Genomic DNA, 27,783 nt, shown 5'->3' with positions numbered 1-27,783 from the left:
AACCCAGAGCTAGTGGGGAATGGTGGTGGGGGGAACGACATTTCATCAGGAAGTTTGTAAATGTCATTAAATTGCTTCAAAGGGCAAAAATTTTGCAAACTTATAAACAGGCATATTGACTGAAAAGAAGCTTCAGTAGAAGGATTTCTCCTGGCTTTGCCTCAGAACAGACTCAGTGGATCATTCCCATTGTACATCACTTTTCGCATTTCTAATGCATCCACTTCACTTTTTGTGTATTTTTATCAATGGGCAGCCTGCACCTAACCCTTCCCTGAGGTCAAGTATCAGAGGGGTAGCCGTGTTAGTCTGGTTCTGTAGAAGCAGCAAAGAATCCTGTGGCACCTTATAGACTAACAGATGTTTTTGCAGCATGAGCTTTCGTGGGTGAATACCCACTTCTTCGGATGCAAGAAGTGGGTATTCACCCACGAAAGCTCATGCTGCAAAAACATCTGTTAGTCTATAAGGTGCCACAGGATTCTTTGCTGCTCCTTCCCTGAGATGAGTCCTACAGAAATGTGCTTGCTGAGATCAGAGTGCAGAGCAGGGGAAATCCAAGGAGCTACCCCTGCAAGTTTGGAAGGCTGCATTCTGCATTTCCAACCCCAGAGCTTACACACCACTTCCCCAGTTTAAAGGATGCCATCTGGCTTGCCCAAGGCTGCTCTTGGGGCAGGGGAGGCTCTAGGCACCAGCCAAGCAAGCACGTGCTTGCGGCAGGGATCCAGCATGGGAGCTGAGAACCAACAGGAGGCCCTGGGAGCTCTAGGTTAGCTCCTTGGTTAGCTCCCTGCCCTGGATCAGGGAAAGAACTACATTTCCCAGCATTCCCTTGGCCACTACCAACAGGAAAGGAAGGGGGAGGAAGTGAAGTAGCTGAGACCTCATGCTGCAGCTTGCTGTGAATGGAGAGCTGCACTGTGAAGGGTAGGGATACCATATTTTAACATTCAAAACATAGGACACTCCACGGGGAGGGAGGGTAGCCCCACCCTGCCACCATCCACTCCCTCTGACTGTCCCCTCCTCAGAAACCCCAACCCATCCAACCCCCCTGCTCCCTGATCACCCCCTCCCGGGACCCCTTCCCCTAACTGCCCCCAAGGACCCTACGCCCTATTTAAGCGCTGCTGGTTCTTGTCCCCTGATTGCCCCCTCCTGGGAACCCTGCCCCTATCTAAGCCTGCCTTCTCCTTGTCCCCAACTGCCCCCTCCTGAGACCCCCCCCAACTTCCCCCCTAGGACCCAACCCCCAACCTGTCCCCTGACAAACCCCTGGGACTCCCATGCCTATCCAATTGCTGCCTGTCCTCTGACTCCCCCCCCGAACCCCTGACCCATCTAACCCCCACTTCTCCCTGCCCCTGACTGCCCTCCTGAACCATCCAACCACCCCTGCTCCCTGTCCCTTGACTGCCCCCCCCGGAACCTCCTACCCCTTCTCCAACCCCCCCCCAGTCCCCTTACCGTGCCACTCAGACCGGCGTGTCTAGCTCCGCACAGTGCCAGATACGCTGCTGCATACATGCTGCTGTGCTCCCCCGCGGAGCCACAGCCCCCCCACCCCCAGCACCTGCCTTCCAGATTTGAACATCTCAAAATTCAGGAGTGCTCAAGCTCAGTTTGGGCAGCTGTTACTTCATTTCTCCCAAATCAAATATACTGATCCACTGTAACTTGCTGTAGAAAAAGTAGGATAAAATTGAGCAAGAAATGCTTCCCAGTGGTTATTAGGACTGGAATTACTATTTTCAACAGCCATTGCCTTTTTGTTGTTTGTTTGTTTTTTTAAAAGGAAGACAGTGATATTGCATTGGCAAATTCCCCATAGAAAGAAAGAGTGGAACAAAAGGCACCTCAACTTTTCCTCATTTATGGAGGACAGTCTTATAATATGCATCCAGATATCCTCCAATCACACAAGCTGAAAACTCACTTTACTGCAGTTCTGTAACCATATGGGAACCAATCCTGTCTGTGTTCTGTGCACATCTAAAATTCCTGCTGAATGACCTGCCCTGGGTGCGAGTTACCAGTGACCCAGGGCTGCGGCGGAAGGAGGGTGCAGGTGGGGGCGGAGAGAGCCCAGGGCTGGGGTGGCAGGAGGTGTGTGTGTGTGTGGCAATGGTGGGTGTGGGGGGAGAGCCCAGGGCTGGGGAGCAGGGGGGTGCGGCGAGGAGCCCAGGGCTGGGACAGAGGGCAGCCAAAAATTTTTTTGCTTGGGGCAGCAAAAAACCTAGAGCCGACCCTGTCTTGGGGCTCCTCAAGCTTGACATGTAGTACAAACAAGGCTTCTGGCTTTGTAACCAGAAGCCCTTTAAAGCCAATCTGTGTCATCTTCACTGTGTTCCTCTCCCAGGCAGCCTGGAGAACCAACTCCACTGGGAATTTGGTTTGGTTATTGCCCAGAGCTGATAAACAGGCCTGGTACCAACATGCATTTAAATAACACTCTCCTGTGTTAACTTACCAACACTTGGCCAGTACTGAGGAAGGAACAACTCATGAAGTTAGCAGTATGCATTCATGCACACACTTGTACACCAAGACACCAGATGTGTTTGTATGAGTACCTGGCCAGTTAAGTGCCTCACTGTCCGTGGGCATGTATCAATATCTGATCTGTGTGTATGCATCTGGAACTGGCACACGCAAATATTTACGTGTGCTTAACTCTGGCCCGGGATAGTCACTAGCTGCCCTCCAGGCTCTATGAATAGGTTATAAGCCATTTATAAGAACATTAGTAAAAATACTTCCCAGATTAAGCTAAAATCAGCTTTTGTAAAAGCAAACATTCTCTGGTGTGTAAGAACAGTTAACACACTGTCCATCCAATATCAATATATTATAAAGTGCTACATTAACAAAAGGGGGAGATGGGTTACTCAGCTGAAGTGTAAATACATTTCAGAAACTGAGATCTGTTAATTAGTTTCTGTATGTAAATAAATACAGTACTAGGAAACTTTCTAGCCACAATGTAGTTTTTGTCTTTACATTCCCTTCCTGGAGATCATTAATCTCTTGGGATGTCAAATTAGTTAGTTAGTTAGTACCCATTACGCCTCTGGCGTTTAGGGCAGCAACGAAGCTCCTCCACTCCTGTCTGTTTCTGGCAAGTCTTTCAATGGTTCCCCAGCTGTGCCCCAGATTTTTCAGCTCAGTTTCCACAGATCTTCGCCATGTTGTTTTCGGGAGGCCTCATTTTCGCTTGCCTTCAGGTGTCCATCTTATTGCTACTCTGGTGATGGAATCAGTTTCTATCTGAAGCACATGGCCAACCCATCTCCAACACCTCCTGGTAATGATGGTGCTCATATCTTCTTGGCTGCACTATGTGAATAGGTCTGACACAGATTGTATGGAATTAAGAGTTTGGACACGTCATACTTGATGTCAAGGCTAAGGATCAAATCTGAGACCACTTTGTAAATTTCAGGATATTTATGTTCCCAGTGACAGGGCCTGGCCATCAGCTCCGAGGAGGAGTTCCAGGTCAACTGTCCAACACCCAGACTCCAAATGGTCTACACACATGGCAAACAATCACAACTTGAGGGGACAGGGAGCACGCTGGGTTAATGTGTTAGCGTTCTCCAGACAGAAAGCTGGATACAAACCCTGTCTCAGGTCACATGTATGGGGATTACAGTCCTCAGTAAGTGTTTATGCACATCATAAAACTCCCACATAATTTAGCAAGATCAGGCATCTCTCTTCCAAGCAGGCCTCTAACTGGAGGAGCACAGGGTGTCAGAGCCTAGAGCTGGGAATGGGGAGGGCAGCAGGCTAGGATGATAGGGCATCAGCAAGGCTTCCTTGTGAGGGGAAAGGCTGACCTGACCTGCTGATGTCAGGCCTGGCTATGGACCAAGTGCTATTGGCTTGATGCTTTTATGAGGATTAATATCGGAGCCATTCAAAACTGGAAGCATTTCCTCCCCTCTGAAATAAATCACCTCTTCATGTCCAATTATTTCTAATGCTCCAGGAGTTCCTTGAGGGCAGCTGCCGTAACCCTGATTTTGGGCCCCATAGAATCATAGATTATTAGGGACCTCAAGAGATCATCTAGTCCAACCACCTGCTCAAAGCAGGACCAATCCCCAAATGGCCCCCTCAAGGATTGAGCTCACAACCCTGGGTTTAGCAGGCCAATGCTCAAACCACTGAGCTATCCCTTCCCAGGGCTGGCTGTGGCACCCCCAAAGCCTGTCTGACCTAGATATTAGCTCTCTCTCTAGAGGGCTGCCTCTGTTCAAGGTGGCGTTAGGGCCTCTCCTGCGCTGGGCACTCAGCAATCATTAAACAACAGCTCCCTATAGCTGACAGAGGAGCAGGACAATCCTGACCCCTGGGCCAGCCGTGTCGTTACTTACAGTTTCTGGCACTGTTGGGGCTAGTCCCACCTGCACTCCTCCCCTGCCAATGCCTGATGATGGACATTTTCTTTGCCTGTAATACAAACCCTGCCTCCCTTCTTCACTCCAAACTCCCTAGAGCTGCAAATGGGCCAAAAGGCCATTTGATAAATTCAACTGCTGCTCAACTGAGTGCTGTGTTTTGATCTGTAAAGTCTGCGGTAGCTGCAAGCCCAGCCTCAGCACTGAGCTTTTTAATCTTCAAATAGAAGTTGGGGAACCTATAATTAGATCTGAGTTCAGGAAGGGACTAGTCCTGCTGCCCTGCAAAGTGAGAGGTTGAAGATCTCTGTTCTTGTGCCTTGGACACCTGCACAGCCGGATAAAAAAGCAGTGAAAACAAGGTTCATTAGCAGCATCCTCTGGGGACAGAGGCCATTGAATGCCTGTTAATTTAAGAGACTGAGAGTTCTGCAAAGCACTCTGAAAAATCAAGGCGATCCCAGGAAAACAATGCAGGATCCTTGTCAGCCACTGTCAGAAATAAACCCAGTTTCATTGACACCACAATTAGGCACGATGGAAGGACTCTGGAAAGACATGAAAGGACTCTGAAGCTGGGATCCCAAACAGGTGTGGAACATGGACCACCAGGACCCAACCTGTAACTTGTGAAAAGAGGTGACCCCCAGTCACTACAGAGTGACCCCAATCTGTTTGCAGGCAGAAGTTATTCAATTAGAGATGTCTCAACAGCCATCTGTGCAAGGAGCCCTTTGTGAAGTCAGTTTCATAGAATCATAGAATCTCAGGGTTGGAAGGGACCTCAGGAGGTCATCTAGTCCAACCCCCTGCTCAAAGCAGGACCAAACCCAACTAAATCATCCCAGCCAGGGCTTTGTCAAGCCTGACCTTAAAAACCTCTAAGGAAGGAGATTCCACTACCTCCCTAGGTAACCCATTCCAGTTCTTCACCACCCTACTAGTGAAAAAGTTTTTCCTAATGTCCAATCTAAACCTCCCCCTCTGCAACTTGAGACCATTACTCCTTGTTCTGTCATCTTCTACCACTGAGAACAGTCTAGATCCATCCTCTTTGGAACCCCCTTTCAGGTAGTTGAAAGCAGCTATCAAATCCCCCCTCATTCTTCTCTTCTGCAGACTAAACAATCCCAGTTCCCTCAGCCTCTCCTCATAAGTCATGTGCTCCAGCCCCCTAATCATTTTTGTTGCCCTCCACTGGACTCATCATATTTCTTTTGGCCCAATCCTCTAATTTGTCTAGGTCCCTCTGTATCCTATTCCTACCCTCCAGCGTATCAACCACTCCTCCCAGTTTAGTGTCATCTGCAAACTTGCTAAGGGTGCAGTCCACACCATCCTCCAGATCGTTAATGAAGATATTGAATAAAACCGGCCCCAGCACCGATCCTTGGGGCACTCCACTTGATACCGGCTGCCAACTAGACATGGAACCATTGATCACTACCCGTTGAGCCCGACCATCTAGCCAGTTTTCTATCCACCTTACCGTCCATTCATCCAGCTCATACTTCTTTAACTTGCTGGCAAGAATACTGTGGGAGACTGTATCAAAAGCTTTGCTAAAGTCCAGAAATAGCACATCCACTGCTTTCCCCTCATCCACAGAGCTGGTTATCTCATCATAGAAGGCAATTAGGTTAGTCAGGCATGACTTGCCCTTGGTGAATCCATGCTGACTGTTCCTGATCACTTTCCCTTCCTTTAAGTGGTTCAGGATTGATTCCTTGAGGACCTGTTCCATGATTTTTCCAGGGACTGAGGTGAGACTGACTGGCCTGTAGTTCCCTGGATCTTCCTTCTTTCCTTAGTGTTTGCCCAGGAGATGGCTCTGGAATGCTGCCTGGGGAAGCAGCAGGCACATGTAACTGCGCACCAGCTCATGCAGCTTTCCGTGCTGCTCAGCATGCAGCTGTCAGCAGTACATTCATGCCTGGCCTGACCCTGCCATTAGGAAGTGCATCAGGTCCCAGTCCCGGGCTCTCACCTCCAGCTATTGTCTCATGCTGGGGCACCTCTGTGGGGACGACACCTAGCGCCACACCTCCTCTGACCCATTCTTTGCCCCGCTTCATCTCCTGCCAGCACTAGCACAACTTTCCAGTGAGTGCTTCCAGGGGCTCCACTGTTCCAGTTTTACACCATGTAAGTGCTCTGACCCCATTGGCGTTACTCCTGATTCACAGCAGGGCTAGCACCATCAGCCTCAGGACCAAAGACTGTATTGCTCCTTCCAGGTAATAAGTTCAGTGACAAGGATATCTCTGTCATTCTCCTTAGCCCAGCTCTTAACTCACACGCAGGCCTAGGGTAACCAGATGTCCCGATTTTATAGGGACAGTCCCGATTTTTGGGTCTTTTTCTTATATAGGCTCCTATTACCCCCCACCCCATCACGATTTTTCACATTTGCTGTCTGGTCACCCTACCCAGGCCAGAAATCCTGGCGTCCCCAGATCTTCCTATTGGTAAGTCACAGCTGTCTAGAATCCTCCTGGAGTTTACCCCTCCCTGAGCAGGCTCAGCTGATACCCTTAGTCGCCCCCCTCTGTGCTGGTATCATTTCCCACTTCTATGACTGCAATTCCCTTCCTGTGTTCTTCCAAAATCCCTGCTCCAGGAGGTGGCTGCAGCCAGACTAGTCTCCTGCTCTCAGAAATGAGAGCTTAGCCCTTCAGCCCATTTGGCACCACACAGACCATCTGCCCTTCCCAGACAGCTCTGCAGCCAATTCCACATGGCTCTTGGGGGTTCAGTGCTCCCAGGGACTTACTCCCGCCTTCGGTCTTCAGTATCCTCCTGGTCTGGTACTGACCTGCCCTCTGGCCCATCATTCAGCTCCCTATACAGCAGCTGCTAGTGACTCTTTCATTTGTATAACTTCATTTACCTGGAATTCTTTCACTGTTGAGACATTGGGCCCAATTCCCCAACCCCTGCTAAGGTCAGTGGAGTTACACTGGGGGAACCATCTAAGTGAGATGGGAAGCAGCCTGTAAAGTCACTCTAAGACATTTCCCTTCTCTGCAGCCTGTTGCTGACTCTCCCGGCTGTTTAGGCTCGGTGTCTGAAGGACACTGCCTGCTAGAATGGATTGTGCAGTGATTCCCAAAGAGCTGACAGAGAAATTGGGATTAGAATCAAAGCATTAGACAGATATGTACATGACACATTTCTGACAGGCTGTGGGACATCGCTTCCCCAGTGCACTCATTTATACATGCTTTCTCCAGCTCTCTACTGGGTCAGACCTGAAGGCCAAGCCCCTGTTTTTCTGAGGCTACCATGTTCTTTCTGTGCCCCTGCCCCTGCCCCTGCAGACTACTAGCTAATGCCGCCATCCCAGACCTTTCCCTAAGGTGAGAGGGGGCGCTGCCTGCTCTGAGTACAAGGCAATGTTATACCCTGGCAGGAACAAGCCAGCCCAGTGGGAGGTAGGGGTGAGGTGGAAGGAGTGCTTACCTCCTGCTCTCTCACTTGCTGAGCCTCAGTGACTGCCTTGCTTGCTTTGCTCTCTGCTTCTGCCTTCATAGCCATGCTTTTCCCCTTTGGCAATGCACTTTCAGGAACTTTTGGAGCCTCACCAGGAAGTTTTGTCAGTGGCTTTTCTTCTGAGGGGGCAGGGGGCTTGCTCTCTTGCACCATGGCCTGTAGCTTGCTCTGCTCTGAAGTCCTGAGATGTTTTCCTTGGACGAGCTGCCTGTCCTGGGGAGTGGATGTTTCTGACTTTTGAGCTGTTACAGGCTGAGGGCCTCCTCTATGCTGACCGGCTCCCCCTGGTTGGTGTCGGGGGGATCCTGTTGGCTGCTGCTTTGGAGTAGGTAGTGGCATTGGAGCAGGGTCTCCTAGGCTTCCTTCTAGCAGCCTCTGAGTTTGGCAGTTCAAACACAGCCATTCATTTTTCTGCAAAACAGTGAAAGAAAATACCATCCCTAAGTTAGTGAGCTTTGCACTGCTGGTCTCTGTGGTGTGTGTAGTTCTGCCAGGGTTCAGAGGGGCAGAGAATTCAGGTTGCAGCTGAACCAGAGGCAAAACCAGCTCTAGGGAGCAGAGAGAAATGTGTCCCAGAGAGCCCAGAGAAGGGGCAGGGAATCTCAGAAACCACTGAGGTGGGTGAGGATTCCTGTGACTCTGTTACACAGGGAAGCAGGGTGCTTCCAAGTATGGGAGGGGCTGAGACTAGCTCCTTTCCAGCAGAAGCAACATGCCCTCAGGCACAGAAACAGGAGAGGTGTTGTCAGTGATGAAGGAAACTGTCCCACTTGTTAGCTGCAGTGAACAAGAGACAGAACCCTTCCTAGGGAGCACAGAGAAAATGTGTCTTAGGTGGGGGCCCAGAGGAGAAAACTATGGAAGGAATAGTGGGGTACAGGAATGTCTCATCACTGGTCACTTGGGGCAGGATGCCCAGGACACTAGGAGGATGGCTGGGGCAGCATCTGTGCACCCAGGCACTCAGCCTGTGACCCAGGTTTTGAGAAGGAACTGTGTACCTGACATCCTGGAGGGGAGCAGTCACACAGCTGATTTCTCAGGGACAGACAAAGGGGTGGTGGAAGGTACTCCAATCCAGGTCCCAATTTTTCAGGATGCTATTTCTGATAAGTTTTTGGAAAGTAACTGTGTCTCTTTAAATCAAGATGCAGCTCCAATGCCTGTGATAACAGAGGAGTTGAGTCCAGGAAATTGCCAGGTGGTAGTTTGCCAGAATACAAATGATCCAACTGACAGAGAAGGAGGTGTTTTCCCCCAGGCTGGTGAGACACAGAGAGCAGTTATGGGAAAGTTTCTGGGAAAAGGTGCATCTGATCAAAGGGTGCCCAGAGAGCACAGATCACAGCCCTCTAGGGGGCAGGGAAGGACTCAGTGCTGGGATGGGGAAACAGAGGGTAACCTCAAAATGGGAGCTGGATTTTCTGCATATGTACAGTCCTGGGGTGGGGAGACCACTCCCCAAAGGGCCAGCCAATGTGCAGGATCCCCCTGAACACCGATCTTGCCAAACCCTGAGGCACCAAAATGCCAAAAGCATGATTAAATTAAGAGCCCACACAAAGGGAAACAGGAGGGAAAGAAAAGCCAGTGACTAATTACATGGGAGAGAGTCAAAGGACACCATGGGTAATGAACAAACTAACCTCAAACTATACTATCTAAACAGAGGCCATGGTATCATAAAGATGCTTGTAAACACCCAGCTGTGATAAAAAAAATTGGTATTAATGTTACGTTTTGAGGATTTCTATTTATATTTTATACTGCTCAGTAGACCCCTGGACCGTATAATCTCATAGACAGTCTGCCATTCCAACACTTGGAATGATTATGTACCAGCATTTGTTATCTCAAGTAGAGGTTTCCCAAACACTTCAATCAAAATGAAGCAATAAATCAAGTTTATTAACTAGAAAAAGATAGATTTTAAGTGACTATTAAGGATATTTAATAATCATTATTGAATACTTTTCAATTGGTATTCTATTGTTTAACAGTGCAATTAAAATGTGATTAATTGCGATTCATTTTTTAAATTGTGATTAATTTTTTGAGATAATCATGTGAGTTAACTGCAATTAATCAACAGCCCTAAAAGTGATACATTAAACAGTAAGAAGTCACCAGGATCAGATGGTATTCACCCAAGAATTCTCAAGGAACTCAAATATGAAATTACAGAACTACTAACTGTGGTTGTAACCTATGGCTTAGATCAGCTTCAGATGACCGGAGGACAGCTAATGTAACTTCTATTTTTAAGAAAAGCTCCAGAGGTTGATCCTGACAATTAGAGGCTGGTAAGCCTAATTTCAGTATCAGGCAAATTGGTTGAAACTATAGTAAAGCAGGTTTAAAACAAATAAAAGGAAGTATTTCTTCACACAATGCACTGTCATCCCATGGAACTCTTTTGTCAGAGGATGTTGTGAAGGCCAAGACTATAACAGGGTTCAAAAAAGAACTAGATAAATTCATGGAGGATATGTCCATCAGTGGCTATTAGCCAGGATAGGCAGGGTTGGTGTCCCTAGCCTCAGTTGCCAGAAACTGGGAATGGGCGACAGGGAATGGATCACTTAATGATTACCTGTTCTGTTCATTCCCTCTGGGGCACTTGGCATTGGCCTCTGTTGGAAAACAGGATATTGGGCTAGATGGACCTTTTGTCTTACCCAGTATAGCCGTTCTTGTGTTCTTAAAGAACAGAATTATCAGACACATAGATGGCTATGATTTGTTGGGGAAGAGTCAGCTTGGATTTTGTAAAGGGAAATCATGCCTCACCAATCCATTAGAATTCTTTGAGGTGTGAACAAGCACGTGGACAATGGTGATCCAGTGGATATAGAGTGCTTGGACTTTCAGAAAGCCTTTGACAAAGTCCCTCACCGAAGTCTCTTAAGCAAAGTAAGCAGTCATGGGATAAGAGGGAGGGTTCCTTCATAGATCAGTAACTGGTTAAAAATAGGAAACAAAGGGTATAACAAAATGCTCAGTTTTCACAATGGAGAGGGTAAATAGTGGGATCCCCCAAGGATCTGTACGGGAGAGGGGGGACAAAATTTGCAGACAAAACAAAATTACTAGGGCTGTCAAGCGATTAAAAAATTAATCTTGATTAATCGTGCGATTAATCATGCTGTTAAACAATAATAGAATGACATTTTAAAAATATTTGTGGCTGTTTTCTACATTGTAGGAGAGCAGGGAGTTGCGGAAAAAATTGTTACGGACTAGCTAGGCATTTCCCTGAGTTCGCTTTCTCAGCTCCGGTTACTACGGGTCACAATGCCCCAGCTTTAGCCAAGCATAACCGGTTAAAACCGCTATGTAAAAAGTCCCTGGCAGTGGGCCATGGGAAGCAGCTCTAAAGAGCAAATAGCCTTGCTTTGTTATGTCTGTGCTGCTTTGCTATTAGTGTAATAAATAGGAGCCCGGTTTATACTGGTCCTTGGACTTCGAACCAGGCTCAAGTTGCAGGGTGCTGGGTTCCCCGCTTTAGTAACAGCAACGAGCGGAGTCCCCGTTGCGGGTGTGTCACGGTAACCTTCATTAAAAAAACCAGTTACTCTCAGTGTAAAGTCGGTCTCGTCCTTGCAGAGTACCTCGGACCGTTTAAAGCCGTAACATACATTTTCAAATATATTGGTTTCAGTTACAACACAGAATACAAAGTGTACAGTGATCATTTTATATTTATTTTTATTACAAATATTTGCATTATAAAAAACAAAAGAAATAGTATTTTTCAATTCACCTAATACAAGTGCTGTAGTGCAATCTCTTTATCATGAAAGTTGAACTTTCAAATGTAGAATTATGTACAAAAAATACCTACATTCAAAAATAAAACAATGTACAACTTTAAGTCCACTCAGTCCTACTTCAGCCAATCGCCCAGACAAACACGTTTGGTTACAATTTGCAGGAGATAATGCTGCCCACTTCTTGTTTACAATGTCACCTGAAAGTGAGAACAGGTGCATGGCACTGTTGTAACCGGCATTGCAAGATATTTATGTGCCAGATGTGCTGAAGATTCATATGTCTCTTCATGCTTCAACCACCATTCCAGAGGACATGCATCCATCCTGATGATGGATTCTGATAATGATCCAAAGCAGAGAAGACTGACACATGTTCATTTTCATCAGAAGGTTGATTTTATTTTTGGTGGTTCAGGTTCTGTAGTTTCCGCATCTGAGTGTTGCTCTTTTAAGACTTCTGAAAGCAAGCTCCACACCTCATCCCACTCAGATTTTGGATGGCACTTCAGATTCTTAAACCTTGGGTCAGGTGCTGTAGCTATTTTTAGAAATCTCACATTGGTACCTTCTTTGCGTTTTGTCAAGTCTGCAGTGAAAGTATTCTTAAAATGAACATGTGCTGGGTTATCATCCAAGACTGCTATAACATGAAATATATGGCAGAATGCAGGAAAAACAGAACAGGAGACATACCATTCTCCCCCAAAGAGTTCAGTAACAAATTTAATTAACACACTGTTTTTTTAATGAGCATCAGCTGCATAGAAGCATGTCCTCTGGAATGGTGGCCGAAGCATGAAGGGGCATATGAATGTTTAGCATATCTGGCACGTAAATACATTGCAACGCTGGCTACAAAAGTGCCATGCGAACGCCTGTTCTCACTTTCAGGTGACATTGTAAATAAGAAGCAGGCAGCAGTATCTCCCATAAATGTAAACAAACTTGTTTGTCTTAGCAATTGGCTGAACAAGAAGTAGGACTGAGTGGACTTGTAGTCTTTAAAGTTTTACGTTGTTTTGTTTTTGAGTGAAGTTATGTAACAAAAAAAAATCTAAATTTGTAAGTTACACTTTCACGATAATTGTAATTATTATTTCACAATAGTTGTTTCCCACGGTATTCTTGTCAGCAAGTTAAAAAAGTATGGATTCGATGAATGGACTATAAGGTGGATCGAAAGCTGACTAGACTGTCGGGCTCAACGGGTAGTGATCAATGGCTCCATGTCTAGTTGGCAGCCGGTATCAAGTGGAGTGCCCCAGGGGTCGGTCCTGGGGCCGGTTTTGTTCAATATCTTCATTAATGATCTGGAGGATGGCATGGATTACACCCTCAGCAAGTTTGCAGATGACACTAAACCGGGAGGAGTGGTAGATACACTGGAAGGTAGGGATAGGATACAGAGGGAGCTAGAGAAATTGGAGGATTGGGACAAAATAAATCTGATGAGGTTCAACAAGGATAAGTGCAGAGTCCTGCACTTACGATAGAAGAATCCCAGGCACTCCTACAGACTAGGGACCGAGTGGCTAGGCAGCAGTTCTGCAGAAAAGGACCTGGGGATTATAGTGGATGAGAAGCTGGATATGAGTCAACAGTGTGTCCTTGTTGCCAAGAAGGCTAATGGCATATTGAACTGCATTAGTAGGAGCATTGCCAGCAGATCAAGTGAAGTGATTATTCCCCTCTATTCGGCACTGATGAGGCCACATCTGGAGTATTGCGTCCAGTTTTGGGCCCCCAACTACAGAAAGGATGTGGACAAATTGGAGAGAGTCCAGCAGAGGGCAACAAAAATGATCAGGGGGCTGGGGCACATGACTTACGAGGAGATGCTGAGGGAACTGGGCTTGTTTAGTCTGCAGAAGAGAAGAGTGAGGGGGGATTTGATAGCAGGCTTCAACTACCTGAAGGGAGGTTCCAAAGAGGATGGAGCTAGGCTGTTCTCAGTGGTGGCAGATGACAGAACAAGAAGCAATGGTCTCAAATTGCAGTGTGGGAGGTCTAGGTTGGAAATTAGGAAACACTATTTCACTAGGAGGGTGGTGGTGAAGCCCTGGAATAGGTTACCTAGGGAGGTGGTGGAATCTTCATCCTTAGAGGTTTTTAAGGCCCAACTTGACAAAGCCCTGGCTGGGATGATTTAGTTGGTGTTGGTCCTGCTTTGAGCAGGGGGTTGGACTAGATGACCTCCTGGTATCTTCCAACCCTAATCTTCTATGATTCTATGATAAAGAGATTGCACTACAGTACTTGTATGAGGTTCAATTGAAAAATACTATTTCTTTTGTCTATCATTTTACAGTGCAAATATTTGTAATCAAATATAATAATATAAAGTGAGCACTGTACACTTTGTATTGTGCTCTGGGTGTCACTAAACCTCCAACTGCTAGAAACTGAGACTGGATGATGGGATGAATCGTTCAACACTGTCCTGTTCTGTTCATTCCCTCTGGCTACTGTCAGAGACTGGATACTGGCTAGATGAACCACTGAGCTGACCAAGTACTGCTGTTCTTATGTCTGCAGGGCACAGATAAGGTTGTTTGAAGACCTTAGCAGTACATTTTCATACTTTCAAATGCTGTGTTTTCTTTGAGTTTTAACTAGGGCTGTCATATGATTTAAAAATTAATCACGATTACTCATGAAATAAAAAAAACCTATGATTAATCATAACTGTAATTGCACTGTTAAAGAATAACAGAATGCCATTTATTTAAATATTTTTGGAAGTTTTCTACATTTTCAAATATATTGATTTCAATTACAACACAGAATACGAAGTGTACAGTACTCACTGTATATTTTTTTTATTTCAAATATTTGCACTATAAAAATGATAAACGCAAGATATAGTATTTTTCAGTTTACCTCAGACAAGTACTGAAGTGCAATCGCTTTATTGTGAAAGTGCAATTTACAGATTACAAAAATTTACAACTTACCAGTCTGCTTGTGCAGCTCAGGGGCAGCTTTTGGAAAATAACCAGCATTTGCTGGTTTGTCTGATTCAGACCTTGCTGTTGCATCTGGGGAACAAGTCACTTATTTAAAGGAATTTTGCCTTAATGAGAGACCACTCTTCTGAGAGGCTCTTGCACTGAATGCTGGATGTGTCTGCAGACCTAGAGATGGAGATGAGGTGTCACAACTTATTCTCTCTCTGGTTCCTTTCCCAGCACAAATGCCTGGATGGGCTAGGAGAGGTGCTTGCAGACACACCTTGCTCAAATACATCAATTGGTCAATAGCTCCCTTCATACCTGGAGCTAATCCTAACCATTTATTAATTCCAGATGCTTCATTTTGGCTTCCAAGTGTGTCACAGCTCTCTGGTACTTGCTTTCTTGAAATCACACTGCTCTCGGCTACAGCCAGGACAATCACTATCCAGGGCACAGTCATGTGTCTGCTGAAAGCCGTGCACTCATGGGAAAGCCAAGAGGTGTCCATTTACAGAGTATTAAGCAAGAGAGGCCAGCTATCTCACAGGGAGCCTGTGTAATGACACTGAAAGCCTAGGGTCTGTAGTGATGCTAGCAGGAGGGACAGGTTAGGATTTAGGGACACTAGGCACCCAGGCAGTGTTAGTCAGGGAGCTGGGCAGCCAGAGGGAGCCACAGGGTCTGTCTGCTTCCAGCAGCCTCGAAAAAGAACCTTTATAAGGATTAGAGCTGAATCCTCTCTCCTCTCTGCTACGCACAGAGGCTGCAGGATCCTGTGGCATGCATCACACGTGTCACATCTGAAAACCAGCTACATTTCCTCCCCTGACATGTACCCTCCTCATGGGTGGTGAGTGAACCCCAACTTTGGGGAGACTAGCCCACCAGCCCCACCCCTTCTGCCCAAGGCCCCACCCCCCTGCATGCCAGAGCCCCGAACCTCTCCACCCCCGTAAAAAGAGAAGCCCTGATTGGCCCCCATGACTGGAAGAGCTCCAGCCCACTTGCCCACCCCCGCCACATTGGGCTGACCCTCCTTCGCTGGCCCCCTTGACCCTTCCCCCCCATGAGCACCAGGCCAAGCCTCTAGCCTCCCCGAGTGCCGGGCCGGCCCCAGCGTCGGGTCGAACCCCCAACCCCCCCCCGCCCCCAAGCACCAGGCCTGTCCAGCACCGGGTTGGTTCCCTGGGCGCCAGCCCCTCCCGGCTCTGAAGTCCCTCTCCTGGCCAAGCCACTGCCCCCCACCAGTGCCGGGCTGAGCCGCCGGCTCCCCCAGTGCTAGCTCCTCCTGCCCCCGAAGGCACCCTCCAAGCCGCTGGCCCCAGAGCGCATTGGAGGAGGCGGTGGGGATCTCAGGGAAGGGTGGCTTCAGGTGTGGAGTGGCTAAGCCTTCCCTGGCCTATTATATCCACTTCCCATGACCCTCCTCCAGCGGGGGGCCACCCTCCCTCATTCTGAATAAGCAGGTAGATTTGCTTGTCATGTTCTCTGACACACACATTTGCAAATTTGCACGCTTGATAGAAATTTCTTCCCATTTTGCTCATCCCAATGGTAGGAAGCACAAAGCATGATGCCAAGTGACTTTCCCATCTGTTTCTCTTCTCATTTGTGCTGAGAGGTGCTCCTGCTTTTCTGAAGCATGGGGTGGCATATCCTCTGGAAGATCCCTCCCCTGCCTGAGTACTGAGCCCAATTGCTATGGTCTGGGAGGTAATGAGACTTAGGCTATGTCTACACTGCACTTTTGTTGGTAAAACTTTTATCGGTCAGGGGAGTGAAAAAAACCACTCCCCTGACTGACACAAGTTTTACCAATGAAAAGTGATGGGATAGACAGCGCTTTGTCAGTGGGAGAGGCTCTCCTTCCATCAAAGCTACTGCCCCTCATTGGAAGTGGTTTTATTTTGCTTGCAGGAGAGCTCTCTCCTGCCAGCAAAGAGCGGCTACATGGGAGACCTTACAGGGGCACCTCTGTAGCAGCACAGCGGTGCCACTGTAAGGAATGCAGTGTAGACATAGCCTTTGGAAATTCACCCCCTGCTGCAGAATTCAGCTTGTGTCCTGGGAATACACGGATGTCTGTTTCCCTGCTCATGCAAGGGTGTTGCCGCAAGATAGAGCAAAGACAACCTGCTGATGCGTGTTCTGCTGTGCTGGGCTCAGCCACAGATCACATGGCACAGATCCTAGGAATTCTGCCCCACTTTGCTGAGCCGGGCAGCTAAGCTTACTTCCATGACTGAGAAGCACTGTGAGGATTGCAGCTGAGGAAGTGGACCTGGCAGGAAATAACAAGGAGCCAGGGGAATCTGTTCCCAATGGGAATGGCACAGGGTGGAAGGGGTGACTGTGCTGTCCCGACACACTGGAGGATGCCACCTCAGACTCCGTATCCAAAGGGGATGAGATGGCAGAAGGCTGGTGTTTGTGCATCGCACTTTGCAGCAAGCAGCTGAGAATGATCATGCTTTGCTGAAGAATCTCTCCTTGAGCGTTTAAGCTCCGAGTTTGAGCTGCCAAGACTTCGGGAGAAATGAACGAACCCAGGATTCTCACACAGCCAGAGCTGCTCATGGCAGGGCTGTGTCAGGGACCAGTGGGGGGTCCAAGGAACTGCCCCTCTAAAGTTGCAGTGGGGTGTGACACTCTGTACCCCAAAGAAATACCCTGGCATTCCCATATTCACCATATGAATGAATGGGTGGTGTTATTCTAAAAGTCTTGATCTGTTGAACATTAATATCTGTTGGATTGTATGTGCTATCATTGTATGTGGAGTTATGAAGTTTTGTTATGTGCATGTTACTGGAATATGTTGTGAGGTTGGAAACACCCACAACCAGCCTTTCAAGTACAACAATGTAGAGGCCAGACAGTGTTGATTGCCCATTAAGGGGAATCCACACACTCACAAGGACTGTCCCAGGAACTGTGTACAATGGAGACCTCAGAGATAGCATGTACACAATGGACACTGCTTGATGCACATCATAGCAAACGATGTTTCCAGCAAGCTGGAAGAAGCTATAAAAGGGGGAAGTGATATCATTGCTTGGCCTCTCTTCCCCCACAACTCAACACCTGTACACACATCTGGAGAACAAAGACTGAACTGGGGAGGTGGTCCCAGGCTGGAAAGGAGTTCCAACCTGTGTATTAAGGATCTATATTTCATCTATCTGAGTGAGACACTGCTTGATTTAAATCCTGTCTAGTTTATAGAACTCAGATTGTGAATTTGTTTTATTTCCTAGGTAACCAACTTAGATCTGTATGCTATTACTTATAATCACTTAAAATCTATCTTTCTGTAGTTAATAAATCTGTTTTATATTTTTTAATTAAAACAGTGTGTCACTGAAGTGCAAAGGGAAATATGGTCAGGAACAGGAGCTGGTGCATGTCCTCTCCACCTTGAGGGAGCGGCAGACCGGATAATAAACTTGCACTGGTCAGGCTTCTGACCCGAGCAAGACAGTACAGTTCTGGGGTGCAAGGCTGGGGAGTTGGGGGGAATTAGATGGAACCTCTCTGTTGTTGGATCATGAGTGGCTGGTGAAAGCATTCATGTAACTCAGCTGAGTGTGTCTCTGCCTGTGGATGGCTGTGTGAGTGCAGGATCTGGAGAGTTTTACAGCTTGTCACAGCATCACAGTGTGAGAAGGCGCTCAGGTTGGGTCACAGGGGGTGCCTAGCAGCAACAATCCAAGCTGTCGTCCTTGTCTCTGGTGGTGGTAGGCCCCCAAAACAATTGTCCAAAAAGGGGCTGCTCGCTTCAGCGGCCACGTTGTCTTGCGGTGAGAATCCAATGAGGCCACCCCTCGTGGCGGCACTGCTGCCCAGTGGTAAGAGTCCATGGGGCCGCTCCTCATGGTGGCAGTGCTGCCCAGTGGTAAGAGTCCATTGGGCTGCCCCTTGTGGCGGCAGTGCTGCTCAGCAGTAAGAGTCCATGGGGCCGCTCCTCATGGTGGCAGTGCTGCCCAGTGGTAAGAGTCCATGGGGCCGCCCCTCGTGGCGAAACTGCTGCCCAGTGATAAGAATCCATGGGGCCGCCCCTCATGGCAGCAGTGCTGCCCAGCGGTAAGAGTCCATAGGGCCGCCCCTTGTGGCGGCAGTGCTGCTCAGCAGTAAGAGTCCATGGGGCTGCCCCTCATGGCGGCAGTGCTGCTCAGTGGTAAGAGTCCATGGGCTGGTGGTATTGCCCAGCGACAAGCATGGGAAGGGGAGGGGAACCCAGTACCACCCTAATCCACTGGGTTCCAAGCTAGGGCTCTTCAAGGCTAGTCGCCCAGTCACAGGGCTCAGGACTCCATATCTCCAAGTGTGTCCCCTGAGTCGCTCCCTACCCTCTGTGTTTCCCCGGGGGCAGGGATATGGGCCGGGGGTTGCTCTTGGGCCCCCCAGGCTCCCACCCAGGGCAGGTGGAGGGTCTGGGGTTGCCTACAGCAGCCTGGGCTCCCTGGGCAGCTCTTACATGGCCTGGCCCTGGATTCTGGGCTGGCCAGGGGGTGGGGCCATGGGGAAAAAGGAGGAGCAGGGAGTGGCGGGGCTAAGGCTCACCTCAGCCCCTGCACTGGGAAGAGGCTGGTGCCACAGGCTGTGCTTTGCGGCATGGGAGCTGATCATCTTGTCAGCTCCCCGCCACAAAATGCACCCCTGCCTGCACTGCTCCACGCCTGCCCAAGGCTTGCAATTTGGGGGGGGGGCAAAGTGGCCCCCTGCCCCCAAACTATACCCATCTTAAAAAGTGGATGGGCTTTGCGGGTCCAAAACAGCTGATTATCCAGTGAGGGGGTTGATATACCCCTTCACAGGCTGGCATATCTGTCTGTACCACCCTCCTTAATCGAAGTCTATGTCAAACAAATCCACAGACAGACCCAAGCTCTGTCCCTAAGCCCTGGGCTCCCTCAGCCTGGATGTGAGTGACAGAAGGGGTGCTCAGTGCTGGCTGGCTTCACTCATAGGGCGATCAATGAGCTGTTAATCCACAGTGTAACTGCATTGCAGTTCTAACAGCCAACTCACTGAGAAGCTGCCCCCTCAGTCAGCTCTTCTGCCACTTTATGGCTGATGCGTTTAGCTGTGGCTGAGGAGACGGGTGCTGGGGATTGTCTGGATCTTTAAGGGGATCTTGCCAAAGCAGGAAGAGAGTGGGGAGAAGAGACCCCCAGATTTACTCGGTCTGGGGCTGGGAGCACTCTGATGGGCACGTGCTCTTAGGCCTGATGGAAGGAGGAGGGAACAACTCACATCACTAGCAGCGTCCTCCAACACACTACTGAGGAAGGGTGCTCCACAGAAATCTCACCCAGCCTTCATAGGGTGTGTCTACACTGCACCTGGGAGCGAGCCTCCCTGCCAGGGCACACAGATTACAGCGCTAGAAATAACTGGGTAGACAGTGCTGACACTGGGACTTGGTTGGAGCTTGGGGCTCTCTAGCCTGAGGGGCAGCTATGTGGGGCAGGGGGAGCACAGCACCCTAGCCCCGCAGGCATAAGTCTCTGGGCCTGGACTGGGATGCTCACTCTCAGATGCATTATAGACATAGCATCCTCGGCTGGAGATTGGTGGATGCAGAGTGGGACTCTGTGCTTGGGAAGAGAAGGGGGAAGTAGCAGAGGGTCCCCTGGGGCTTTGGGTAAGAAAATGTTCTTCTTTCTTCTGACCAGTGCAGGGTGCCATGGTTCCTACAATGACTCCTTTGCAAACAGACTCCAGCAAGTTATCTCCTGATCAGAGCAAGGAGGCCAGGCATTTCTCTTTCCAGGAGCTCATATCAGGTTACCCACCCAGGCTGCACAACCTGCTTGCTATTATTTACCCATTGGGAAATGGGGGTGGAGGGGAGTAACTGGGACCCACTCCTGAGAAAGACCTGGAACCACCCATGCCTCAGACTAGGATGACCAGACATCCCGATAGTAGGGGCTTTGTCTAGAACCCTAGTACCCCTCCTCCCTCATCCCAATTTTTCACACTTGCTATTTGGTCACCCTATTTCAAACTGAAGCCAGAACTGGTGTTGGCGAAACACCTAAAAGGGAGCATCCTGCACTTATTAGGTCCAGGGAAAAACTGCTTCTGGGCTTAGAGACCCATAGCTTTTTAAGAGCAGAAGGGACCATCATGCTTATCTAGTTTGACCTCCTGCATCACACAGATCATGTATTTCCCCTTGTGATTCCTGCATTCAGCCCGTCAACCTGTGGTTGAACTATGGTCTCTCTCTCTCTCTCTTAGAAAGACACCCAGTCGTGACTCAAAGACTCAAAGCAATGGAGAACCCATCACATCCCTGGGGAGCTGCTCCTGGTCAGTTGTCCTCACTCTTAAAAACCTATATCTTATTTCCAATTTGAATTTTTCTGTCTTCAACATCCATAACTTCTTAGTGTGCCTTCTGCCTATTAGATTAACGACTCCTGTGTAGTTACCTATGGCTCACAGGGTATGTCTCTGATGCAGCTGGGATGTGATGGCAGTGCATGGAGACGGACCTGTGCCAGCTGAACTCTAGCTAGCTAGCTAACAGTAGCAGAGAGAATGCCATGACGGACACAGGCTTTAGCAGACGCTGCACAAACCCACCTGATTCCCCTGGTACATGCTTGTGCAGCCAATGCTGAAGCCATACCACTGCATCCTCCTCACATATATGTTTAACCAACTAGCTAGAGAACAGCTAGCACAGTTTCATCCACATGAGCTGAAAATTATATGCCCAGCTGCCATGTAGAGGTACGTATAACCAAGTTGTCTTTCAATTGTCTCTTTGATAGGACTGACTGAGCTCCTTTGGTCTCTCACTGGAAGGCGTATTTTCCAGCTCTCAAAAAACGGTTGTGCTTTTTCTCTGGACCCTCTCCAATTTTGCAATAGCTTTTTAAAAGTGTGGCTAACAGAGCTGTACCCAGTAACCACGAATGGTCTCACCAGTGCTGTGTGCAGAGGAAATATCACACCCTACTCCTTAACATTCCCTGCCTTATACATCTACAGTCATGTTAGCCCTCTTAGCCACAGCACTGTGCTGGGAGCTCAACTTCACTTGGTTACCACCATGACCGCAATGTCCTTTTCAGTCACTGATTTCCAGGATGCAGCCCCCATCTGACATAAGTACGGCCTACACTCTTTGCTCCTAAATGCATGACCTTGCTTTGGCTTGTATAAGGCTGCATGCTATGTGATGGCACCCTTTTTACCAGGTAATCTATCATATCATTCTGTATCAGTGACTACCATCATTATTTACAGCCCCTCACCAATCTTTGTGTTATCTACAAACCTTTTCAGCAATGATTTTATATTTTCTTGTAGACTTTAACCCCTGCCTTGTCTACACTAGACTTAGAATGTGTTTGTTAGACTATAGCAGCTAACACTTTCTAACAACACACCTTTTGATCCTAATCAAGACAAAGCCACAGTGCCTGTGCAGTGAATGACACTGATTTCCTTACTGATACTCTAGGCACAATTCAAACTGCACTTGGTTAAAGTGCTCACACCCCTCCATTTCCCCTAATGGTTCCTAACATTCTGTTCGCTTTTTTTGACTACCGCTGCACATTGAGTGGATGTTTTCAGAGAACTATCCACAGAGACTCCCGGATCTCTTTCTTGAGTGGAAACAGCTAATTTAGACTCCATCATGTTGTATGTATAGTTGGGATTATGTTTTCCAGTGTGCATTACTTTGCATTTACTTTCTTATATCACTTTTGGAACCTTAATAAAAGAAATAATAACTTTATCCAGAAATAAAATTCATGCAGAATATTTTGCTCCATATCATTGTCCTTTCAATGTCACACCAATCACCCTCAAACACCTACATACAGTACTTTTTAACTTTCATTTATATTACCTTCTGAAAAATTAGACGCAAGCAAACATATGCACTCTTAATTTTGTATATCTCATTACTCATTAAAAAGTTATGAAGTCTAAAGTAGTTGAGTTTCCCCTCAAACATTCTTCTAAAACATGGAGTAACTAACAAATTAGAGAAGAAATTAGTTTTGGCACTAGCTTAATAAAAAGGAAAGACGAAAAAATTTTAAAGTGATAATTGGAAAGAAAATATTACAGTAGATTTGCCAACATAAATTTCCATAACTAAGGTCTTCCGGTTCCACTGTTGAGAGAGCAGAGCAGTGGTTCATTTACTGGTTGCACTGTGCTATAGTATGAAACTCAGGGGGATGCTCCCCAAATGGTGCCTCTGCTCACTGGGCACTTGCCAGGGAGGCTGGGGGAGCCTAGGTCCTGAGGTGTCAGAAGGACAAAGAGCTCTGGTCTCTACCCCAGGGTCCCGTTGGGACCTGTCTCCTCCAGAGTCACCAGGCAGGAGAAGATGAAGCCCAGCGCTCAGTGAGAGACTAAAGAGGGGAGGGAAGAAAGAAAGGGGAGAGCCTGGGCATGCAGCCCTGTGTCTGGCACACACACAGAGCACCAGGGCTGTAGGGAAGGGAGGCCAACTCAACACTTAACTTCACGCCAAGGGCCCTGGAGGAGCAGCTGTCACCCCCCACCACACTGCCCCGCTCCAGCCATGCACAGCCCCTGGGTGGAGTGGCCAGGCCAGTCCAAAGAGGGAGAACCACGCACACTTGCCTCTGGCACCAGGGCTCCTCACTCCAGACCTGGTGTGCTCCTGCAATGACTTATGGGGCTGCTGGAGCGCCCAGCCGGGGCAGGTTGTAGCCTCCAGCTCTGCTCCTGCTGCCCCCCTTACTCACCAGGCCTCAGCGCCGCCCTGGCCCCAAGACACACCAGGCCCTGGCCCTGCTTGCCACACGTCCCCTCCAACCACAGTGCCCTGAGTGGTCGCCCACTCCTCTGGCCGGTTCTGATATCAACACCATGGCAACTGATGTCAACCCAGTTGGTTTGTTTATTTATTTGTTAGTGTTCAGGAATAATTGAATGACTCCAGTGATGTAAAATGCAAGTACAAAAAAAACTTTACATTTTAAATATTACTATTCGGTGTCAAGGAAATCTCAGGGACTGGCAAGGAGGCTGCCAGGGACCCGCATCGGTCCACAGACCGGTTGTGGAGAAACACTGCTCTAGCATACAATGGTATTTTATCTTTTCTCTCTGCTCTGCCTACAGGGAGGAGGAAATGGAAGCAGCATTGTGTTCTTAGTCACACAAATGCCATTTTAGATCTGATTTTGGTAAGTAACGAGGACCTTGTTGAGGAAATAGTTGTAGGGGACAACCTTGGCTCGAGTGATCATGAGCTAATTCGTTTCAAAATAAATGGAAGGATAAACAAAATTGCATCTGAGACTAAGGTTTACGATTTCAAAAGGGCTAACTTTACTAAATTGAGGCGACTAGTTAGGGAAGTGGATTGGACTAACATATTTAGGGATCTAAAGGCGGATGACGCCTAGGGTTATTTCAGGTTGAAGTTGCAGGAGCTGTCAGAGGCATGTATCCCAAGAAAGGGAAAACGGTTCGTAGGTAGCAGTTTTAGACCGAGCTGGATGAGCAAGCGTCTTAGAGGAGTGATTAAGAAAAAACAGAAAGCGTACAAGGAGTGGAAAATGGGAGGGATCAGCAAAGAAACCTACCTTATTGAGGTCAGAGGGTGTAGGGAAGCAGTGAGAAAGGCAAAGAGCCGGGTGGAGATGGACCTAGCGAAGGGGATTAAAACCAATAGCAAAAGGTTTTTTAGCCATATAAATAGGAAGAAAACCAAGAAGGAAGAAGTGGGACCGCTTAAAACTTTAAATGGAGTGGAGATTAGGGATAATCTTGGCATGGCACAATATCTGAACGAATATTTTGCCTCGGTCTTTAATGAGGCTAATGAAGGGCTAAGGAATAGTGATAGAGGGACTGATGGGAATGAAAATATGGGGGTAGACATTACGGTATCTGAGGTGGAAGCCAAACTTGAACAGCTTAACGGAAGTAAATCGGGGGGCCCGGATAATCTTCATCCTAGAATATTAAGGGAACTGGCGAGTGAAATTGCAAGCCCGTTAGCGATGATTTTTAATAAATCTCTAAACTCGGGGGTTGTACCGTTTGACTGGAGATTAGCTAATATAGTTCCTATATTCAAGAAGGGGAAAAAAAGTGACCCGGGTAACTACAGGCCTGTTAGTTTAACATCTGTAGTATGCAAAGTCATGGAAAAATTTTTAAAGGAGAGAGTGGTTATGGACCTTGAGGCCGATGGCAACTGGGACAAATTACAGCATGGTTTTACGAAAGGTAGATCGTGCCAAACCAACCTGATCTCCTTCTTTGAGAAAGTAACAGATTTTTTAGACAAGGGAAATGCGGTGGATCTAATATATCTTGATTTCAGCAAGGCGTTTGATACGGTACCGCATGAGGAATTAGTGGTTAAATTGGAAAAGATGGGGATCGAAATGAAAATCCAGAGGTGGATAAGGAGCTGGTTAAAGGGGAGACTGCAGAGGGTCGTATTGAAGGGTGATCTGTCGGGTTGGAGGGGGGTTACCAGTGGAGTTCCTCAAGGTTTGGTTTTGGGTCCGATTTTATTCAATCTATTTATCGCTGACCTCGGAACCAAAAGTAGGAGTGGGCTGATAAAGTTTGCGGATGACACAAAGTTGGGAGGTATTGCCAATTCGGAAAAGGATCGGGATATCCTCCAGGGAGATTTGGATGACCTTATAAACTGGAGTATTAGTAACAGGATGAAATACAATAGTGAGAAGTGTAAGGTTATGCATTTAGGGATGACTAACAAGAATTTTAGTTATAAGCTGGGGACGCACCAGTTGGAAGTAACGGAGGAGGAGAAGGACCTAGGAGTCCTGGTTGATCGTAGGATGACTATGAGTAGGCAATGTGATGTGGCCGCTAAAAAAGCTAATGCGGTCTTGGGATGCATTAGGCGAGGTATTTCTAGTAGAGATAAGGAGGTGCTAGTCCCGTTATATAAGGCGTTGGTGAGACCTCATTTGGAGTATTGTGTGCAGTTTTGGTCTCCCATGTTTAAGAAGGATGAATTCAAACTGGAACGGGTACAAAGAAGGGCCACTAGAATGATCCGAGGAATGGAAAGCCTGTCGTATGAAAGGAGACTTGAGGAGCTCGGTTTGTTTTCCTTAACCAAAAGAAGGATAAGAGGAGATATGATTGCACTCTTTAAATATATCAGAGGGATAAATACCAGGGAAGGAGAGGAATTATTTCAGCTCAGTGCTAATGTGGACACGAGGACAAACGGATATAAATTGTCAGTCAGGAAATTTAGGCTTGAAATTAGACGAAGGTTTCTAACCATCAGAGGAGTGCAATTCTGGAACAGCCTACCGAGGGAAACAGTGGGGGCGAAGGACCTCCATGACTTTAAGATTAAGCTAGATAAGTTTATGGAGGGGATGGTATGATAGGATAACGGGTTTAGTCAATAGGTCAATAACGTGCCACAATGGTAATTAGTACAAAGGGTCAATGATAGGATATTGTTAGCCTTTTTCCAGAGGGTCTGGCTGGAGAGTCTTGCCTGCATGCTCGGGGTTCAGCTGATCGCCATATTTGGGGTCGGGAAGGAATTTTCCTCCAGGGTAGATTGGCAGTGGCCCTGGAGGTTTTTCGCCTTCCTCCGAAGCATGGGGCAGGGGTCGCTTGCTGGTGGATTATCTGCTACTAGAAGTCTTTAAATCATGATTTGGAGCATTCAACAGCAGAGTCAAGGGAGAGAATTATTTCAGGAGTGGGTGGATCAGCTTATGTGGCCTGCATCTTGCAGGAGGTCAGACTAGATGATCATAATGGTCCCTTCTGATCTTGAATTCTATGATTCTATGATTCTATGAAATACATTTTGCTTCCATTTACAAGCCTGTATTCCTTCCTAGGAGCAGCATGGAGAGTGGAAGGGGGAGTTGGTGACTCAGGCGGGGATGTGACCAGTAAGTGGAGGACACAAGTATTGGGGCTGGATGTCCTTGTGGTGTGTTTGTGTGTGTGGAGGGAGGATTGGTAAATTAAGGGAGAGTCTTATGCAGGGAGGATGTATCACAATGTGGGGTGCTCAAAGGGGAGGCCAAAAGTTCCAAGGGGAGTGGGATGTCTCCACTGAAAGAAGCCCACGGCATGAGCACAAAGTGGCCATACCTCTCACAATGAAGATACGGTGGAGACGTGTGGGAATGACAGCTGGGTGAGGGACCTCTTTGTGTGAATGTGGCTAGGTGTAGCTGGCCACAAGTGGCATCCTCTCCATTCTCCTAGAGGCAGGAGGAGAACTCTTCTCCAAAGGTTTCAGCCTCAGTGGTTCTTGCCTTTAATGACAGCTCTAAACTGGGAGGACGACTTCCACACCCTATGACCCCACAAACTCTTTGCTAGCCAAGATGTGGCATGATGATGCCATTTAACTAGATTTCTCTGTGATGGTTCATTGCCTCCAGACCTGTTACGCTACAGATGTCTACATTAAATGGCATTTCCCTTTGTCAGTTTAAGATTTCAAAGCTCTCTGGGCTGCCAATCCTCAGTGTACTCACTACCACTGCTACAACAGCCTGGGGGCTGTGTGGGTGTGTGGGTGTGTGTTTGTGAAAGTGTGTGTGAGAGAAAGAGAGAGACCTTACAGCCAGCAAAGCAGTAGAGGATGCTGGGGGTAGGATGGGATTTGCTTGTATCATCCCACTTGCAAGAGTAAGCCTGAGTCTGGCTGCCCTATTTCTTGGGTCAGTTCTTTCTGTCCTCAAATGTTCTTGGAAAGGAGGCACTAGGCTGCACACAAGCCCTGACCTTTTCCATATACAGGAGTCCAATTCACTGGCTACTTACATTTGCTCCCAGCTCCAGAAATGCACCACGATAAACCCACAGGACTCCCAGAGCTGAGGACTGAGGCCTGAGGCCACCAAATTAAAAAATCTTCCAGGGCTGAGCACTAAATCCTGCTGGAGTCCTATGGTGCATCTTGCCAGAACCCTCAGCAAGATTCCCTTTGGAGCCCAAGGTCAGCAGCACCCCTTGCTCTGCTGCAGAAGGCACTGGGAAGCATGATGAACTCCCTCTCTGCATGGCACCCCATAAGGAAGACACTGCAGCTCTTGTTTGGATTTCGTTTCTAACTGGCCCCAGTTGCTGATACTCTGGTTAACGTCAGAGAATGGGGCAATTAACGCT

The 27,783-nt window shown here is 47.8% G+C and overlaps 1 protein-coding gene and 1 long non-coding RNA gene across 3 annotated transcripts in view; one reads left to right on the top strand and one right to left on the bottom strand.

The window, feature by feature from the left end:
• Nucleotides 1–27,783, bottom strand: part of BSN (bassoon presynaptic cytomatrix protein) — a 463,396-nt gene that overhangs the window by 81,514 nt on the left and 354,099 nt on the right. For both annotated transcript variants that reach the window (XM_045023161.1, XM_045023160.1), the window contains exon 4: nt 7,872–8,312. In XM_045023161.1, the coding sequence (XP_044879096.1) occupies nt 7,872–8,312 (441 nt within the window). The remainder of the gene's footprint in view (nt 1–7,871; nt 8,313–27,783) is intronic.
• LOC123373904 overlaps nt 26,468–27,783 on the top strand; it is a 36,004-nt gene continuing 34,688 nt past the window's right edge. The window contains exon 1 of the long non-coding RNA XR_006580933.1: nt 26,468–26,552. This is a non-coding gene — a long non-coding RNA (uncharacterized LOC123373904). The remainder of the gene's footprint in view (nt 26,553–27,783) is intronic.

This window comes from Mauremys mutica, chromosome 7, assembly GCF_020497125.1.
Source record: "Mauremys mutica isolate MM-2020 ecotype Southern chromosome 7, ASM2049712v1, whole genome shotgun sequence".
Lineage (NCBI taxonomy): Eukaryota > Metazoa > Chordata > Testudines > Geoemydidae > Mauremys > Mauremys mutica.
The sequence above is the reverse complement of the archived record's forward strand: the minus strand, read 5'-3'. Positions and strand labels throughout refer to the sequence as shown.